This window comes from Helicoverpa armigera, chromosome 1, assembly GCF_030705265.1.
Source record: "Helicoverpa armigera isolate CAAS_96S chromosome 1, ASM3070526v1, whole genome shotgun sequence".
NCBI lineage: Eukaryota > Metazoa > Arthropoda > Insecta > Lepidoptera > Noctuidae > Helicoverpa > Helicoverpa armigera.
In genome coordinates, this window is record NC_087120.1 from 6,959,852 (window position 1) to 6,979,458 (window position 19,607).

At 35.8% G+C, this 19,607-nt stretch overlaps 2 protein-coding genes across 3 annotated transcripts; both read left to right on the plus strand.

Moving 5' to 3' along the window:
- The first annotated feature begins 6,172 nt into the window (after positions 1 to 6,172).
- On the plus strand, positions 6,173 to 7,375 carry LOC110374525 (flightin). Of its 2 annotated transcripts, XM_064034188.1 has the most exons (4): positions 6,173 to 6,332; positions 6,415 to 6,615; positions 6,859 to 7,117; positions 7,240 to 7,375. In XM_064034188.1, exons 2-4 carry the CDS (start codon positions 6,431 to 6,433, stop codon positions 7,255 to 7,257), a joined length of 462 nt encoding a protein of 153 aa, XP_063890258.1. In that variant the 5' UTR covers positions 6,173 to 6,332; positions 6,415 to 6,430; the 3' UTR covers positions 7,258 to 7,375. The 2 variants fall into 2 exon arrangements, with proteins under 2 accessions (XP_063890258.1, XP_021187949.1); XM_021332274.3 differs by having other exon boundaries at positions 6,859 to 7,375.
- Positions 7,376 to 12,873: 5,498 nt separating this feature from the next.
- On the plus strand, positions 12,874 to 15,091 carry LOC110374532 (uncharacterized protein DDB_G0290587). Its single transcript, XM_021332282.3, has 3 exons — positions 12,874 to 13,005; positions 13,082 to 13,203; positions 13,291 to 15,091. The coding sequence occupies exons 2-3, from the start codon at positions 13,188 to 13,190 to the stop codon at positions 14,577 to 14,579; spliced, it is 1,305 nt and encodes a 434-aa protein (XP_021187957.3). The 5' UTR covers positions 12,874 to 13,005; positions 13,082 to 13,187; the 3' UTR covers positions 14,580 to 15,091.
- Positions 15,092 to 19,607: the final 4,516 nt, after the last annotated feature.

Consider the following 19,607-nt stretch of genomic DNA (forward strand, 5'->3'; position numbering starts at 1 on the left):
TATGAAATTTTTGATTAGTCAACATGCCATTCCGTTTTGTGGTAATTGCTAATTAGAGCTATTACCAGTTTACCATAATTAGGATCGATGATGCTATCATTATTTCAATATAATTTAATAGCTAAAATTATAATACGTGTGTATTTAATTAATTTAGCTTGAATTCTATAATTATACCTAGTCTGACAATAGATTATCCAGTGTTCGGTGAACATGATATAATGGATCATTTTCGTGTCATTAGTTGTGATAAAACAATAATGGTCTTTATCAGTTTTTTTTATTAAGTAGATTCTTTACCTAGAGTATATGTATTTACCACATACTGTAAATACGCTGGGTAAGTAGCCATCAAAAGTAGCCATTTATGCATTTCACACTATAACCACTAACTATAACTGCTCTCTTCAAATATGTTGGGGTCGGCTTCCAGTATCACTGAATGCAGATGAATAAAATTGTTTTACATAAAGTGACTGAACTGCTCACAGCCCGGTAGCCAGACACCCCTTGGTAAGACTGACTGTCAAACATTCTGGTTTCTGTCAAAAAAGTTCAAATGACAGCTGAGATCCACCAATTTGACAGGACTTTCGAAACAAGGAAGAACTCATCATGACAAGATCACCAATCCACTCTTTGACCCTAAACTTATGATCAACCGCTCCGAACGGCCGTAACTAAGCTACGATATCTCGAATTTCTCTAAATAAATGTGATATAATGGATCATTTTCGTGTCATTAGTTGTGATAAAACAATAATGGTCTTTATCAGATTTTCTTGTTGTTTAAGTATTAAATACAACTTGAGTTAGAGGATTCTTTACCTAGAGTTTATTTACCACATGCTGTAAATACGCTGGGTAAGTAGCCATCAAAAGTAGCCATTTATGCATTTCACACTATAACCACTAACTATAACTGCTCTCTTCAAATATGTTGGGGTCGGCTTTCAGTATCACTGAATGCAGATTAATAAAATTGTTTTACATAAAGCGACCGAACTGCTCAAAGCCTGGGTAGCCAGACACCCCTTGGTAAGACTGGCTGTCAAACATGTTCAAATGACAGCTGAGATCTTGACAGGCCTTTCGAAACAAGGGGGAATTCACCAATCAAGATCACCAATCCACTCTTTGACCTTAAACTTATGATCAACTGATCCGAACGGCCGTAACTAAGCTACGAGCTATCTCGAATTTCTCTAAATAAATACAAGCAAGCAAGCATAAAGTCTATTTTCACAAAGTTTCCACTCCACACAACTGGCAGCAACAAAGTATTCCGAACCATTTAATATCAATATCACGAACTGTAATTGAACTGAAATGTCAATTCGTCGGCTAATTATGAGGTAAATGAAAATGCCAGTGCAACTGGTTAATTTAGATCGCAATGGACATGCGGGCGTGGAGCTGATAAAGGCTGGGCCACATTACATGGGGTCGTCTGTCGTAGTGAACGTCAGTGATGTATGTAGCAGACAGTGTGTACCCACCTGTGTCGTAGTGTCAGAACGCGCGTACTACTGACAGTAACGTATGTTACGACATTTGTCGATTTGGCGGTTGATCGTCAAATGAGTATGTCTAGACTGGTGTAGGGTGTGTAGGTATATTTTAGCGGTAATTGGTATTTTTTTTACCAAACAAAAATATTAAATTCATCTCAATAAAATATTATTAAAACTTTAATAAAAAAATGCTATTTCATATTACAACTGCACCGATAAAGAGGAACATTTTAAATATCACAAAACGGAATATACAATTGTTGTTGCGTTTATGAAGTAAAATGGAAAACAGGAGCATTTTCAAACTTCACTTTATTTTTGCTCTGAAGTAAAATAGTTGCCTGAATAATTTCTTAACACAAGAAATTTTACAAGTTAAGAGCTTCTTGCAATCCACTGTAGATAAGTAAGCACCTAAGTAGAATTTAAAGGGAAAAAATAACATAACTATTTTGATATATTTTTGCAAAACAATTTGATTACAATGTGTATATCATATAGATAATTGTAGATAGCAATTACCAAACAACATCAAACGTTAAACAATAATGATGTAGTGAAAAAAAATTGTTGGCGACGTGATAAACATATTTACTAGTCTACAATTTATTACGACCGATGTAAACATCGATACTTATGTACCTACATATATGAAAAATATTTCAAACTCAAATCCTTCATAACAACTTCCAACCACGCAATGTGTAACAATATAATGTGTGAATAGTGTGAACTTGTTGACAAAATAAAACATCATAATAGAAAATGTTATTTCACTTCAGCTTAAAGGCCGATTTTTGAATCATCAGTTAACTACCTGAGGAATAAATATAACGGTTTGACACATCTTTACTTCTTCTTCTTCTTTCGAGTCGATGACATGTCATATATTGAGACTACACTATGTCAGCCAGAGAATTCACATCTTTACTAATATTATAAAAAGGAAAACTTTGTTTGTTTGGTTGTAATGGATAAATTTAAAAACAACTGGACCGATTTTAAATATTCTTTCACCATTAGAAAGCTTTATTATCTGCGAGTAACATAGGCTATATTTTATCCCGGTGTGGGCAGTAGCTCCCACGGGGTGCGGGTGAAACCGCGGGGAAACGGCTAGTTTTTTATACAAAAGTTGTCAAAACTTCAAACATATTCTTCAGATAAAAGTTATCAGGCAATTGAAAAATCGGCCCTAAGCGTAGACCCTAATCGCATATTCTGCCTAATAAGTTAGTAAATACGTAATATGGGACTTTTCCGACCAAGGATTGGGAAGGATTGGGAAAGAAACAAGCACCATTTACGGGTAAGTTCGTTGAATTATTTATAGTCTCATATATTCCTTAAGTACTGGTTCGCAGCTGCATCCAGTTGGACTGCGTAGACCCCATTATATTTGGGAAAAACTATACTGACGATGTTTTTCTTATGTTTATTTTGTACTTCTTACGCATGTTATAAATGCGAAAGTATTTCTGTCTACAAAACGGATTTAAATAAAAGAGACACATATAGAACTGCATAAAAGGATTATGCTTATTATTTTTATCTGGGTGTAGGTGGAACCGCAGAGAAAAACTAGTAACTGATAAAAGCTCTATGAAAAATACGTCTAACGCCTAATACAGAAATTTGTGAGAATGTATGGATGTATGTTTGTTATTCTTTCACGCAAAAACGGCTCAACCGATTTGGTTGAAATTCTGTATGTAGATAGGTGATATCCTGGATTAACACATAGGCTACTTTTTATCGATACACAACGCGGGCGAAAACGCTGGCGGAAGCTAGTAAGATATATTATTATCTATTCTTGTTTCATTACCGACAAAGCACCTGCCTTATTTATGAGATAAAATAAAAATAGAAAGTAGCGTCGCAACTTCTTATAAGGAAGAGGATGTCCAATCATTGTTACTAGGTTTAATTATATTGTAGACTATATTATCACCTGAATGATCTCCCGTGTCGATTGATGAAGCACGTGGTCAGATGACTGGGTATCAATATCTCATCGACCAATTTAGACCATGTTGAAATCAATATTATTATTGCTTAATGTGTTTATATTAATATCACTTGTCTACTATACTAATCTATCAAGCCAAAGATTATGTCTGCATGTTTCAAACACGGAAGTAGTTACCTTAGAATCTATACCTCTATACTAATATTATAAAGAGGAAAACTTTGTTTGTTTGTTTGTTTGGTTGTAATGAATAGGCTCAAAAACTACTGGACAGTTTTTAAAAATTCTTTCACCATTTGAAAGCTACATTATCCACGAGTAACATAGGCTATATTTTATCCCGGTACGGGCAGTAGTTACCACGGGACGCGGGTGAAGCCGTGGGAAAACGGCTAGTAAATAATAAAATCGGTTCAATCAGGACGGGGTGGGAATGCAGATTAAATTATTTTGAAGTTAATCGAGAACCCAATCAAACTTTTTGTAATTTTGCTGTTTGTCAGCTGCAGCACTAGCGCTGGTAGTGAGCTGGTAGAGCACATTACAAAAAAGTTTTAGGTTCCATATCGATTTATGAGCCCGATTAAACAATCGACAGACTAAAAGTTTGGGGTATGATAGACACATACATGTACATCGTGGCAAGGGCACCCATCCGTCCGGGTTTCCCCGGATTTGTCCTCGTTTGGAGGCCGTCCGGGGACTGTCCGGGCGGGGTTTCAAGAAGTGTCCGGGGAAAACCCGTACACTTTTCATGAAAGAAGCACCTCATTGAATTTAAGTATATGTTAATAGTAAATGGATTAAAATTAGGTAGTATTATTTTGTTTTAAAAAATCGTACTCGTTCGGGGAAAAAATGCGATTTACGCCAAATGTCCGGGTTTTTTAATGTTTGTCCGGGTTTGGCGAAATTCGAGATGGCAGCCCTAATCGTGGCGGAACACAAGGTAATAAATTCGAAAAAACAGGATGAGTTGCACCATGACAAAAGCTGATACTTTACATATTTAAAAACTAAACAGAATACAGCATAACTTCGTAACACCGCACTAAGCACCGTGGTCGCAAGCAGCGCAGCGTCCCACAGAAAATGCAGAATAATAAAACAAAGTGCGAAAAACTTTGAGGAAGTTGTACAATTTAATATTAAATGAATCATAGTCACGTGTTGTTTATTATTTACCAACAGCCACATAGCAGACATCTTTTTACCTGAGAATATTTTGTTGCATAGAGATGTCGCTATCAAGATCAGCTGACTTTTAAATATAGATTTGATTTATTGATAAGTAAGCAGAAAACTAGAGTAAGTTGGAATCATAAAAAATACATAGTACATAAAAATTAAAAAACTTCATCAAGTGCACGTTATCTAGTTACTCGTAGCATCGATGGCCAGTTTCACATACTTATGCGGTGTCTTCTACGGTAAAATTAAGCAAAGACCTCTTAAAGGTTGCAGAGAGAAAGAAGTGAGCTGAGTTCTAGGGCTGAGGGATATCGACAAACTGCTGCCGAAGCTGCAAGATGGTTCGAAAGAGTTACCATGCCTGTGCCAAAGTGCCCTGATGCACAAAAGATTCCTGAAGGTGCAAAGGAGGTTGTGTCACTAAGAGTACAGCGGTAGGAGTCATCCAATCATTACCCTCGTCAAATAAAAGTACTAAGGGATTATATGAAGGAGAGCCTAAGCCTGTGCTGCAAGAAGGCCGTGATGTTAAGTATAATGAAGGAACCAAGATACCAGCCGAAAATCATTGATTATACTTATGGCATTTTATCGCTACCCCATCGATCTTTCCATCCAAATAGATCGTTTATTTTAATCATATCGTCTTCTGACCGAGACGTAATACATTGTCTTAAGCACTCTTGGCATTCGTCACATTCATTGATATCAGGCTGAGTGTGAAATGTTCGATAATCACTAATTCATCCTCATTAATAATATGAAAACATGCGGAACGTCACCGTAATTAGTACGGCAGACTGCAGCCAGGACAATTTATTTCCTCTTCTTCAAAATATCCACACAAATTACACGTGATTTATCACGAATGCAACAGATAAACATCGTCCTCTTGATCTCAAGATTTGATTTTCAGTTAGCCGGCTACAGCTAGGGCCAAAAGTAGGCTGGCTTATATCATACGTAGAAGTACTTCTGGTTCTCGACAAATCCGCTAAGGCTATAAATAAGCCCGCTGTGATACAATGTAATGTCTTACAAATTCATAAAAATAAATCAATGTATTGTCTTCCGTATTTATACAACAGATGTGACATCATTTGTGAACGAGTTAGTGACAATCTGGCTCATTTCCACCCAACTCAAACACGATCTAGCGTAAATTTATTTCTTTGTTTTGTCTTTTCATCTGACATCCGTAACTAATGACCTCGGTACGATTAATACATTCGTGTGTAGATTACCATTATAGCAATCGCAATTTCTTATGAAAGCAATTTGTAATAGTGCGTTGATTTATTGTAACAAAATACACCATTAAATATATTAATGTCGGTATATTAGTTCCATCTGAAAGCCGACAATATGATTCAATTAACAAACATTTTAATTATGATAAACACTTTTCCTAGATCAAAAGAAGCAATGCGTCATTTGGCACACTAATTAAAAACGACTAGGAATTTGTCAATACAATGCACGGTCAGCGTATTGACAGAACATCATTGGCAGCGAGTCGCGCAAACATAGCGCTTGCGACAGCCAGGTGGGGTCAAAGGGAGATAAATCGGGAGGCTGCGTACGCCACCGGGGGACGGAGCTGACAGTCGTACACGAACGAGCATCCGCACCACACGTTCTCCAAACCCAGTTAGGTCTGTGATGTAGTGCCGTGACCGGGCGTGAGTGAACTTGTCCAGCCTAGTGCCTTCAATAACGTAGTGATTTTTGATCCAGAGTACCCCTTTGCGAGATGTGGGACGATGAAGTAGTAGAAGAAGAAACCCCAGCGCCGGCAGAGGCCGCGCCGGCCGAGCCCGCCGCAGCAGCTGCCGAGACTGCCGCGGCGGCCAAGCCGGAGGAGGCCGAGCCCCCGGCGCCCGAGAACACCGTCATGGGAACTGAACCTAAGAAACTAGTATTTAAGCACTGGATCAGGTGATCACAAGTTTACATTACTTCTAGTTTAATCAAACATGCTCATATTCAATTGTTAAGAAAAAACTTAAACTTCCTGTCGTAGGTATACTAAACATCTTCGAGATTTCAATATGAGTACCATAACTGAATGAAAAGAAGACTATGAATATTCAGTGAAATATCCTAAACAAACATTTCTGTACAATGAGTTAGTGTGTATATAGAGCGAAACATGTGTAAAGACTTGGCGTGACGTTGCAGGCCCAGATTCCTGCAATACAACTACCTGTACGACTACCAGCACAACTACTACAACGACGTGATCAACTACCTGGACCGGCGGAACAAGGGGCTGCCCGTGGAGCGGCCGCGCGCGCAGACCTGGGGCGAGCGCATGCTCCGCACCTACCTCGCCAAGGGCTCCAGCTACAGCCAAAAGTCCTCCAAAGATTCGTCCCTCCTCCGCCACATATCAACGGGCGCCAGGTTCCAGCGCTACCATAGCAAGTCCCTCATCTCGAGGAAGTATTCCAGACTCGGATTTAACACCGTCTCCATCTAGCTTCGCTCTAACACCCTCGCTTGACCTCGCTTCAGCGGACCCACTCCGGAGTGCCGGCGTGACCTTTATGTCGATGTTACAGGATTACGTTGGCGTGAAGCTGCATCAGGCCGCCGCCGCCACTCTACTAAATTACAATAACACTGATCGGAAGCCGTCCGCATTCCTAATTTAATATCTGTCTTATTTGAGTAAGACAATAAAACTTTAAGTTAATTAAGTGGTTTCATTTGCTTGCGTACTCCCTTTATCTGTGAACTGATCTGTTTGTTGCCTTAAAGTCTTCAAAATAACTTGATTGTATGCAATGCGACAGTCACAATAACAAGCTTTGCGAAATATATATTAAGTCCATTGAGTACAGATCTGTTTGAAGAGCTCCATGGTTCCAGTAAGGAGTGTACACACACATGGTACATGTGTGCTAATGCACGTGAGGACGTACTCGGTTAGGGTATTATGCACATTGCACGATGCAAACACACAGAGACCTCGAAGATAACGCCGAAACACGGGAACTAAACATAAATATCTTCCATGCGATGATTTACTGCGGTGTTGATACAACTACATGTGTTCAATCTGGTTCACCAATGTACATCATATAACATGTAAGCGTTACATATACTTCAATTAATGGATATTCCAAATATACTGATGCACACGGGCCGACACACACTCCATTTCATATTTCACGAAAAACATCATACAGTTCGCCACCTGCTGAGTTTTCGCTAGAAGAAATAACTTTAAGTGCTGTTTGATCTTTAACTATTCGTATATCACATTCCACACTCTAATTAAATAACAATCAAATAAACAATAAAGACTTATTATATTAACAAATGAAGCAGAGCCCTAAACTATGCGGGAACGTCTGTTTCCCGTTTAATATGAAGCAGTAGGTAATAACCGGCCAATCGCTCCCGACAATGACAAATAAGGTATATTAGCTAAATATCCAGATAAATGGCTAACATTAACTTCACTAAAAATAATAAATCTACACGTTGATATCTTAATAAAAGTGATTTATGAATGAATAATGAATATTATTTATGGACAATAAGACTATTCGTTCAAAAATTTTAATTAGAAGGGAACAATTTATTAATTTGTATCTTCTCTCAAAATTGCCGCTTTCTCTTTAAAATATTGCCCATAGATATCACGCTAATGTAGACAGTCATAGTTACGAAATGACTAATAACATCAATAGCAAATGATTTGTTTGAAATTGTTCGGGCATAAAGTATCTGTGTCGGTATTCTGTCGTGACGCGTGAAGCAAGTAATATGGCTCTTAACACAAGACGTTCAATGTCACAATCGCGTGACACATACTCTCAGTGGGCGCACCGCAAAATTTCAATGTCGAGGTATCTAAAATAACTTATCTTTGACAGTTCAGTGAATGTAATCGCTTGGGCGTGGGCCAACGCGTTGGGCTACCTAGCAGGTAAAGTAGGCAATCGGCCAAATTGAAGATAATTAAATGTTACAATGACCAAGGGAGCCCAGACATCGATTGGGTACTCGCTGTTTAAAAATAGAACGCTCAATTTGTGACATCGATACCGTTGCAGTTTTAATTACTTCACTATAGGTGTCTCGATAATTGTTTCCCTGTACTAGTGTATTCACTCAAACTTGTCGAGTGTGCATTTTCGTTTCAGCTTACAACGTTTTACATCTGCATTAAATGTTGTTCACATTCAAATTCGACAGTAACTCTATAACTAAGTTTTGTTAAATGGGTGTTTCGACGTGCAGTTTGGAATGTTGCAAAATGTTTAGTGCATGTAGAGTATCATGTACGCGGCCTTAAACAGTAAAACAGATAAATATAGCTGGAAAAGTGTGAAGTGTGAGGTAGTGACCACTAATTCACACTTAGTTGAAAGAAGGAAAGTATATAAAATTTTGACCATACCTACCACAAAACGATCAATACCCAATAATATTTATAACTTATCTGATATATGCGCCTACAATTCCCGTGACACGTAATTATAATATAGACAGGTACATTACTGTCACCGCGTAATATCGATCGTCAATTTTAGTGAGCCGTGTTGGATGGCGAGACTGTGCATCATCTATCTGCATCATTTGTGCCGACGAGGGTCATCAATTAATTTATAAATGACCGAATAATTGATCGATCTGGCAGTTCGGTACATTTTAATCATAGGTTACGTCGAATTTATATCTTTGGATTGGATAAAGAAAGAAGAAAGGTAAAAGTTAAAGTAAGTATATAAAAAAATACATTGACAGGCTCAAAAAAAATCCAGTGGTCTATGTAAATTTAATTTTATGTAATTTTCATGGGGAACTTTCCATAGACCTAAAATAAAGTTTTGGCAAAATGTTAGCTATGACATCAATCTAAAAGAGAAGAACGGAGAATTTCTAATGACGTCTGTGTTTTACAATAAAAAAAAATGTCTTGGAGTCTGCGTGGCACCTGACAGGCGGAAACTTTGCCATGTTCGTTAATAAAGATATAAGGATAAGGATGACGATATAAATCAGTTTGTCAGTACAAGATTGGTTGGCAGCTCTTCACGGCATAGTTGCCATCAATCAACTTATTAACTACGACTGTTATGCCAAACTGTGGCTCTTGTTACAGCGCCGTTAGACAACACCACTAACTTCAGTTTATTTCACTATTAATTATAATCTAATCATAATATAATATACGTCATTTATTGCTGTGTAATATTGTTTTATGTTTTAAATCTGAATGTTAGTATGACGAGTGACACAGAGGAATGGAAGTGAGAAACATATTGCGCAAACCCTTAATAAAATTAAGAACAGAGCATGAAGAATTGTGCTCATTGTTTTGGCAATAAATTGTAAGCTACTAAAACTAATTTTGACAATGACGTCCAAAGTTCATTTGGGACTAGGTACACAGATTATCATCTATTGTGCAACAATCCTCATTGGGAATTTTATTTATAAATAAACATTTTATATATTTCTATTATCACCCCCGAAATATAAAGGTGTGAATCAAGACATCATTAGTACATAAATCAGAATACAACATTATTTGAAAATTATTTTTATGTCGTAGTTTTTTCGGTCATAAAAAGACGTGCTCATTATAGTAATAGAGACTGCATATTCACTTTATGAAAAAACCACGCGGTGATTATTCAGTTATAACGCGATTCCTACCGCGCTGTTGGCAATATCACTAACTAATAACTTTTAAAAGACAGAGTCTATACTGTCAATTTCAAGCGCTCTCAATCCGCTGAAATATCAATTCAAAACTAAAACGCATCCAAATCAGACAGCAAAGCCCCTCTTTTTTGGGCTTAAAAATGGGTCCTTACATGTGTTATGAAGATATTTTTTGGCCCATTCCGTAAGATATATTCCGTCAGACTTAGCACAAATGATTTCACATATGCTCTTATAGTTAGGCACTAGATTTGTAAAGATCTATTGTTAGTAATAGCTACCTAACTAGTGCTATAAGCAATGTTTTGGAATGCGAAATGAACGTTGCATGGATCTTTCTCAAGGTTGATAAAGTGCAGGTGAACAATTTGTTAGCTTTGATATAGTATTAGTAGACAGAATTAACAATGGACTACATAATAATAGAATAAAGGTCAAGACTTCAGATGCATTATCTAATCGTGATACATGTAAGCGTAATTCTTTATCATTATTTTCGCAGGGCACAAAATTAATTTTAAGATAATATTTATGAATAAGCCAGTCAAAAGTAACTCTTTCCAATATAGAAACAATTTAAACCAAACATTAATATCAAATAGTGGTCAAAATACCACCTTAATTATGTTTAGAATATTTATGTTGACCAACGGTCAAATTTCCACCAGCTTACCCCTCTTACTAAAACAATGAACCTACAAAATCCTTGCCCACCGCGTCCAACCATTTTGATTAAATACCAAGCTCAGGTAGTCACGCAATTACACCATATTATTCTGACAAATCAAATAGCTCAGCTAACCAGATAGCGACTCTAAGAAATACAATACCACCAAAAATTTAATTAATAGAGCAAACTGAAGATGAATTATTAACTCCTGCAGTTTACGTTCCTAAACCATTCCTATAGTCGCGCGAATTTAGGAATTTACTCCGAAAATTCAACAATTAAATCCAAATATGGAATTAAATTAAATGACCTTTCCACCGACCCGAATAAATATTTCACATAACATTATTTCTTTGTGGAATTTCACCGAGTCGCTGTAAACAAGGTAACTGTGATGGAATTGTACCGGTTGCACATTTCCTAGTCTGGAATTCCACCTCTAGACGTCAAAGGTATTATCGTTAAACCACTTAAGATTGCATTCTGAATAGAGTGGTATATTTGGCTTCCATTCTACGTATGAATTCTCGCCACCTTAAACTTCACATATTAGATTTTGAACTGGATAAATCGATACAAACCTCTTCGACCTTCACTTTTAATCTCTCAGAGACATCGACCACCCTTTTTGAACTAAGATTTATCAGATAATGTACTAAGTGATTACTTGTTTGGGCCACACGTAGACAGACGTGCTTTGATGTATGACGTCATCAATACCGTAGACAAAATGAAACTGGAGAACCCACCTATGGGCACATGTATGTACGTGGTTGTAGCCGAATTATTCAACCAGTTATGACAAATGAGGCGGCTGTCGATTCATCTTAGCGACACTGATCGGTTGCAATGCGATAACATTGCAACATGTAGTGGTCTTACAAAGCGTTAGAACGGATATAAATGACGCTTGCAAACTAATTCACGCAGACTGCATCAGATCTAAATTTATAAAATGATAAAAACAGACTACGTCAATTCAGATGCAAGTTTTTTTTCTGCAAACTAAAATAAGAAATTATGCAATGTATATGTGTCTAAACTTCTGGAATATTTTCCTGAATTATGAGGAATGTTTTTGAATCTGTTTCTTGGAAAATTGTCTGATCATGTAAGGTACTTGTGACAATTGCTCTTAGCTTTTCTATAAAATCATTGAAGACATCCAAAACAATTTATTTTCAGGAAAAGTCTTGGAAAAAGAAAGAATATTAATGACTTACAGTGTTTACCTACTTGAGAAAGTACAGTGTTAAGAAAAACCTTGCTTAAAGTGAAGACCTCATATATTACATACCCCACAGTGAAACATCAACATACATATTTTAGTAGCCATACCAACTAACCAGTTCAACCTAAACCTTGTAACAAAATTGTAGCATATTATTCTACACAAAATGTCTTGTAAACTTAAAAACACATGACTTATCTCGGTGTCGGTGATATATTATTATCATTTTCTTACTCTAGGCCAGTGTCTTGGGCGACTATTTTTATACAATGCTCTTCGAAACAATTGGAAAGAGTTGGTAGTTAGTGACAGTTATAAATCGTTGTACATAAATATTACCCAATGTGCCGCTATAGCTGGGCGACACAATGAATCACAATAAGGAAACAGAAGATATAGCTAAGTTTGTACGCAAATGAACCGAATTGCAATCACAACGCGTTCCTGATACCGTCCATCTTAGTAGAAGATATTTCAAGAAATGTTTCCATATCGGGTCATTAGGAGATTACATCTGGTCTTTATAGTTTCAAGAGCCATTAGCTTAGAAATAATAGAATAAGAAGTATATTGTTAATTTTCAATCCAACATTATATTTATATTGAACATATTTGTTACAACGATACACTTTTATTCAATAAATCATGTAAACCACCGATAAGGAATTCAAACATAAAACGTGTGGAGGAACACACATTGTATTATCGAGTTGTTACTACAAAATTCACTAAAACAGGAAAGGTGAAAAACATTTTCCTATGGTTTGAACAATTACGATGCAAGATTATTTGTGTCTAAAAATATACACTGTTTTTAGTTCATTTCAAGTTATAATTGGGAACACGATACAGAAAAAAGAAGTAATTGACGAGATCGCCGACCATTTCAAGAATGCCTTGGACGGGGAACAATTTATCCGCAAAATGGTTAATGGAGAGAGTAAGTTGTCTTATTTAGTTAATCGCAAGGTAAATAAAGTGATAGTGTGCTATGGAGTTTAACTATTGTGTGATAAATTCATTTTAGAAATACCAGAGACACCTGGATTAGTAATGTTCACGGCTCCGTATAAACTGTGTGATGGCGGGTGCAAGGAAAACGCCGGCGGTAACATCGGTTTCCAGTTCCCTCTTTTCATTGGAAGAAAAGGAAGAGAGGTTTACAAACGTATTTTCGGAAAGAATGAAGGTCCATTTAAAAAAAAGACTTCTAGGCCTGCTAGAACCACTGAGACTGCATGTATAACTTTGAATGTGGTTGATACTACTACAACTACGACTACTACGACTACCACTACAACTACTACTACTACTACAACCGAAGCGCCTACCACTACTACTACTACTACAACTGAAGCTCCTACTACTACAACTACTACTACTACTACAGAAGCTCCTACAACTACAACCACCACTGAAGCGCCTACTACTACTACTACAACTACTACCACTACTACTACTACGGAAGCTCCTACCACTACAACCACCACTGAAGCACCTACTACAACTACTACTACAGAAGCCCCTACTACGACGACCGTTCCCATTGTACGCTGCCCCTATTACCCACCCGATGTTTGTTTGAAACGTTTAAAGAAAAGGCAAGGTGCACTCCCTCCTCCCACTATTTCTGAGGAATCTATCACTGTTACTGAAGAATCTATCGCCATTACTGATAAATCTTCCACTACGAGCACAAAGCCCACTATTGCAGATTGCATAGACGATCCTCCTGGCAGTTGCATGCTCCTGAAAATGCGTGGGAAACACGAAGTGACAAACCGGACAACACAACCCCTATTTTATGAAGAAAAAAACATTACAGATAGTGCAGAATATTACCAATATTACCACGAGTATTCTGCGTATGTACTTAGAAAAGAAAAAATAACAAAACATAATGATACTATTAACTTTGATAAAGATTTCGATGACAAATATTACCCAAAGATCTCTGAAGATCATTTCTTTAAAAAAGACTTTGGTGACAAACACTTTGATGACAAAAATTTTGACGACAAAAACATTGATGACAAATACTTCGATGACGAAAACTTTGATGACAAAAACTTTGATGACGAAAACTTTGATGACAAAAACTTTGATAACCAAAACTTTGATGACCAAAACTTTAATGACCAAAACTTTGATGACCAAAACTTTGATGACCAAAACTTTGATGACCAAAACTATGATGACAAACACTTTGATGACCAAAACTTTGATGACAAACATTTTGATGACAAAAACTTCGATGACGAAAACTTTGCTGACAAAACCTTTGATGATAATTTATTTCATACAAAAAGTGGGTAACAAACTACAAATAAAATGTTCTATTAACAACATGATTATTAATAAGTGGTTTTAAAAGTGGTCATAAAATAGTACTTGGCACAGTCGTAAAGATTGGTCTGTACCTGTCTGTCAGCCAAATAAATAATTTAAAATTCACCTTAAAACGATAATGTTTTCCATGAATATTTGTAACGGCGAGCAATTTTTGCAAGATAAAAAAATATATCTGAAAGATAATTATGGACGCATTTATATTATGCGTCGTCAAAGGGAATATGACGTTGATATTTCAACTATTTGATGAAAAACGGTTATCGAAATACTGGATCGAAATGTTTGTGGTTTTGAATCAACATGAATGGAAAACTGGAACGAATATTGAGCATGATGATTTTTATCATACCTGTACAGGAATAATATGAAAATTAATTTAAAATAGTAATTTAGGTGTTATTATATTTTTGAATGGAATAATCCTTTTACGTTTTAATGGAATTATGTATTTGATATTAATGTTTACTTCACATGAATAAACGTCAAAATAAAATTGTATTACTTTTTTTTCTTAATTAATTTATTAAAATATGTTTTATTTTGCTTCGCATATATCTTAAAATATTAATAATAAAGAAAAAATATAATAATATATGAGCATCTATATAGTGGGCCACCAATATTGGAAACATTGTCCAAGATATCGGTGGTTAGAGTACAAGATACAGAATCTATTTCTTATTAAAATGTGTTATTTTTCAATTTTAATAATAAAAGCTTTCTGTCAACAGATCGTTTGCGTCGTTATTATTTTTAATTCGATCATCTTGGAGTCGGAGCAATCAATGCCTTGGGATAGATGGTCGTGGTCTATGCCTCAGCAACCGATCGAATACTTTTTCAGAAGATCAAACAACCTGCCTATGAAGTCACCATCCTTTGATTGTGATTGTCCTCCTCATAATGGTAAAACTTTTTTTGATGACTGTACAAACCGTGGAATGTTTGTGGTTATAATATTTGTGGTGGGCTGTAGCTGTCTATTTTTATTCTTATTTCCAAATTCCTTTCCCTGATTAATTCCTTTGCTAATTTATTTTTGCAAGGCGCAAAAACTTATTTTTGTATATCTTTTTATCCACGGAATCGATGTGGTCCAAAATTTAATTCTGAAGGGTAGCAATTAGGTAGCAACTCTGGGTGAAACAACGACTCAATACTTTTGCACCGTTTCTTCGCACTGGGAAAAGTGACAGCCATCCTGATATCAGAATGGCTGTCACCTTTAGATGCTGAATATCTTCAATCACGAGGGCAGTAATTGGTAGCAACTAATGGTAGCTGGAAGCAATTAGGTAGCAACTCTCCATATGTAATTCAAGAGGATCGGTGAGTTGTGCCAGCGATCCTGACGCAGACTGCTCGATGATGTGATGCTGAGTGATAAAATACTACATCCATTTTCATCGCTCTGCCAAACTAATTCAATTCCTATAAAAGTCTTGTTCACTTCAAATTGTTTGCTGGAAGCAGACTTCAATCAAAAGTTAGAATTCTTTGTTTGCTGTCGAGCGTAGTTTTATAATAACCTCGAGGGACATAAATTACATGACCCAGTATTGGAGTAGGTACCTATTGTAGTTTTACAAATAAACTACGTACCACTTAAGTTTCTCATTGTAGAAATGAAATTAACAAAGTTTTGTTTTAAAAAATCATTTTTAATCTTAATAATTTTTTTGTAAAGAACTTCTTGTATACCTATACTACAGTAAAGAGGACACATTTTTTGTGTGTTGGTTTGTAATAAAGGCTTCGAAAATACTGCATCTACACTCTATATTTTATCACGGTATATGCTGTAGTTCCCACGGGCCGCGGGTGAAACCGCGGGAAAACTTCTAATATACAATAAATCACTAATGGGATATCATTTTTCAGAATGTGTTGTTGAATTCAAAATCAACAAAGATATGGCTGACTTCCTGAGTATGCGAGGAGTTATAAAAGACGAGAACTTGAAAGAGTTTCGAGAAGATTTGACAAAATTAGAGCAATCGGAGGGGACCACCAAAGATATATTATCAAGGGTTAGGGGTGGCAGGAGTAGACGGAGTAACGCTGAAGGCAACTGTTGCTGTCCTCCAAGAAACGTATACATGCCAACATTTATTACAGATAAGAAATACGAGGAATTAGCGAGCAAACTCAAACCACAACAATAAAAACCTACCGACAGTAAATACATCAATAAATAAATTGCAAAACTGTATTAAATTTTTTATTGTTCTCCGTTCGTAAAATTTAAAATGCACAACGAGAGAATGCTACATTTTATCCAAGAGTGTCGAACATAATGCTCGTGGCATTCGGTCTCACAGTTTTATCGCTGATCCACTACTCAACAACAAGTCAAGATATATTTTTTAGTTTCAACAACTTAACTTCTAATTCAGGTATGCAGCAGTTTTGTTTAAATAGTGCTGCTAGATAGTACATAAGGAGCTATTTTATAATTGAAAATTATTTCTAAATCGGGTTAAACCAAAAGTATAAAGTGCCCGTCCCTTTGTGAAACAAACAGACTGATAATATCACGCTAAAAAACCTTCATACTTCTTAGACAATGTCTAAATTCTTTGAACTACTCTGGTAAATGGCACAAGGTGCAGAATTAATCTTTAGTGGAAACTTAAATGTCTCCGTATTTTTGTTGCAGAAGATTGTGCGAAATCACCAGTAATGATACAACCAATCATTATAAAACTCTTTAGGTACCCGAATCAAAGCAAACATGCTAGCATAAAGGAACAGTTAGAAAAGATGCAAATAGGAAACATATTAGGATGAACTGTATACAATAAAAACTAGATGCTAATCATGTATTTTTATTTGAACTAGCAATTCTAATAGAGCCTCTTGATGGGTTCAGGTTTTGACCCATCGCAGAACAGTTCTTTTTTTTTTGTCTTAAAATGGTAGATATTTTATTAAAAATATTTTTTTATTATGAATATCTATGTCTGTTTGTTATGCCACTCTTGCTCCTCCAAAAGGAAATTTTATGTTTAGTTACAATTAGTGTGATATTTTAATCTATCGTTGACTTCTTCTTATCTTCTCTACATAGTATAAAACAAAGTATATATTTCTATCCCTGTCCCTTTGTACGCTTAAATCTTCAAAACTACGCAACCGATTTTCATGTGTTTTTTTATTAGAATGTTTCAAGAGGAAGGTTTTTGTGTATAATATATGCAAAATAAATATAGTAGAGAAACACTGCTAACAATTTCAGAAGTGTCTGAAGGTATGTCGTAAATTAACGCATTCTTACGCTGGCATTGCATCCGCTGGCTAAACCATACGAGATATATCAAAATAATGTAGGTACTACAGTATTAAAAAGGTTAGCAAAAAATTCCGCGATGGTATATGTCTATCTCTATAACTTCGTTACCGAAACGAAGCGAAGGCGGGCCACTAGTAGTACCTATATAAAGTGAATTTGGATACAACGTGAAGAAAGGAAGGATTCTACCAAAAGAACAATTGATGTATTGCGTGATAGATTAAGTATGGGTCGAAATAACTTGGAAGATGGAGTCAGACACAAAAGTATGGAAAACTAGACATGCTGCGCTCACCCTCATTGAATTAAGCAAAAGGATCATACGAAACGGATTCCACAGGATACGCATAAAAACAGAAATATTATTTATGTAAAAAACTAAAATTATGCGTATAACATTCTGGCAAAAACGTAATATTGCATAACGGTGCAGGTGGTAGTACAATAGAAAATGACGTATGTTCTGTAACAGAAAAAATAAACGAAGAAATGCGATAAGTGGGTGCCAATATAGCGCTCATGAAAGAAGTTGTCGTGATAAAGCGAACACAAAGAGTAATGACGGTGAGTCTTTCAATGGTTAGGAGTCGCGTGAAAATAAATTTGATAATAATGATTAATATTATTTCAATGCCATAAGCTATGCCATCACAGGTATAGCAGGGTTGGGGAAACTAAATTAAATTCTACTCCACTCTTACTAAAATCTATCTTCAAATTCTATTCATCGTGACGTGAGCTTGCAAAGCCGTATTTTTAATAAAAGCATTTGACTTTTAATTCACTGTTATCTTTATAATCATATTTAATTAAATACAAAGTTTCTTCCTATGCATTTTAAAGGCCATATGAAAAAAAATACTTAATATGGCCTTGATGCAGTTTTAAAGTGTAAAAATAATTAACTTTGACGGCTTTCCCACGTAGATGTCAGCCATAACATATGTATGTACTTCCTTCCGTAATCTTGTGAAGAGTAGTGATAGACAATAAAAATGTCTAATGTGTAATGACGCCTGATGGTAAAATTTTAGAGGGTTTTCCTGATTTTTTCGTCGAATCAGCGTAAATCTTGTAAACTTTTAACTATTTGGTGGTAGGGTATTTATAATAATGTCAAAAATAATTTCAACCTGTGACCACAACATGTGTCAAAATTACGTTGACAACATAGCAATGAGTGATATCAAGAGCTATTTGCATGTTAATTAATATTAATTTCATTATCATTGCGTAAATTATAAATACGATACGCCTACATATTGGCATGAAATTACAGCAACTACGAATTCAGTTCATGAATTCCGCGAATACATTATTTTACATCAGATAATGATTTGAAGCAAAATACTAATTAATAAATCACATAATGTACTCGGTTTTCGAATAAATATTGCATTAGTAATTTACATCGCCTAATATGAACGCTAATAGGATTTATTTCACCCGTAATGCGCACGCTGATTGAAGCTTATTAAATTCGTTTGAAGTTATCAGAAAGTCAAATTACACATATTGAACTCATTACACGCTGAAACAAAAGCCATTAGAGCTCATTCATCTGAGTACAAACTTTATATCTGAGTACTATATCCATCTTTCTAGTTAATTGTTCTGATAATTCTTTTGTACTACAACGATCTATATTCTACAAAACTTACTAACGCACTAAATCAATTAATGCATATTTGCAGCTAAAA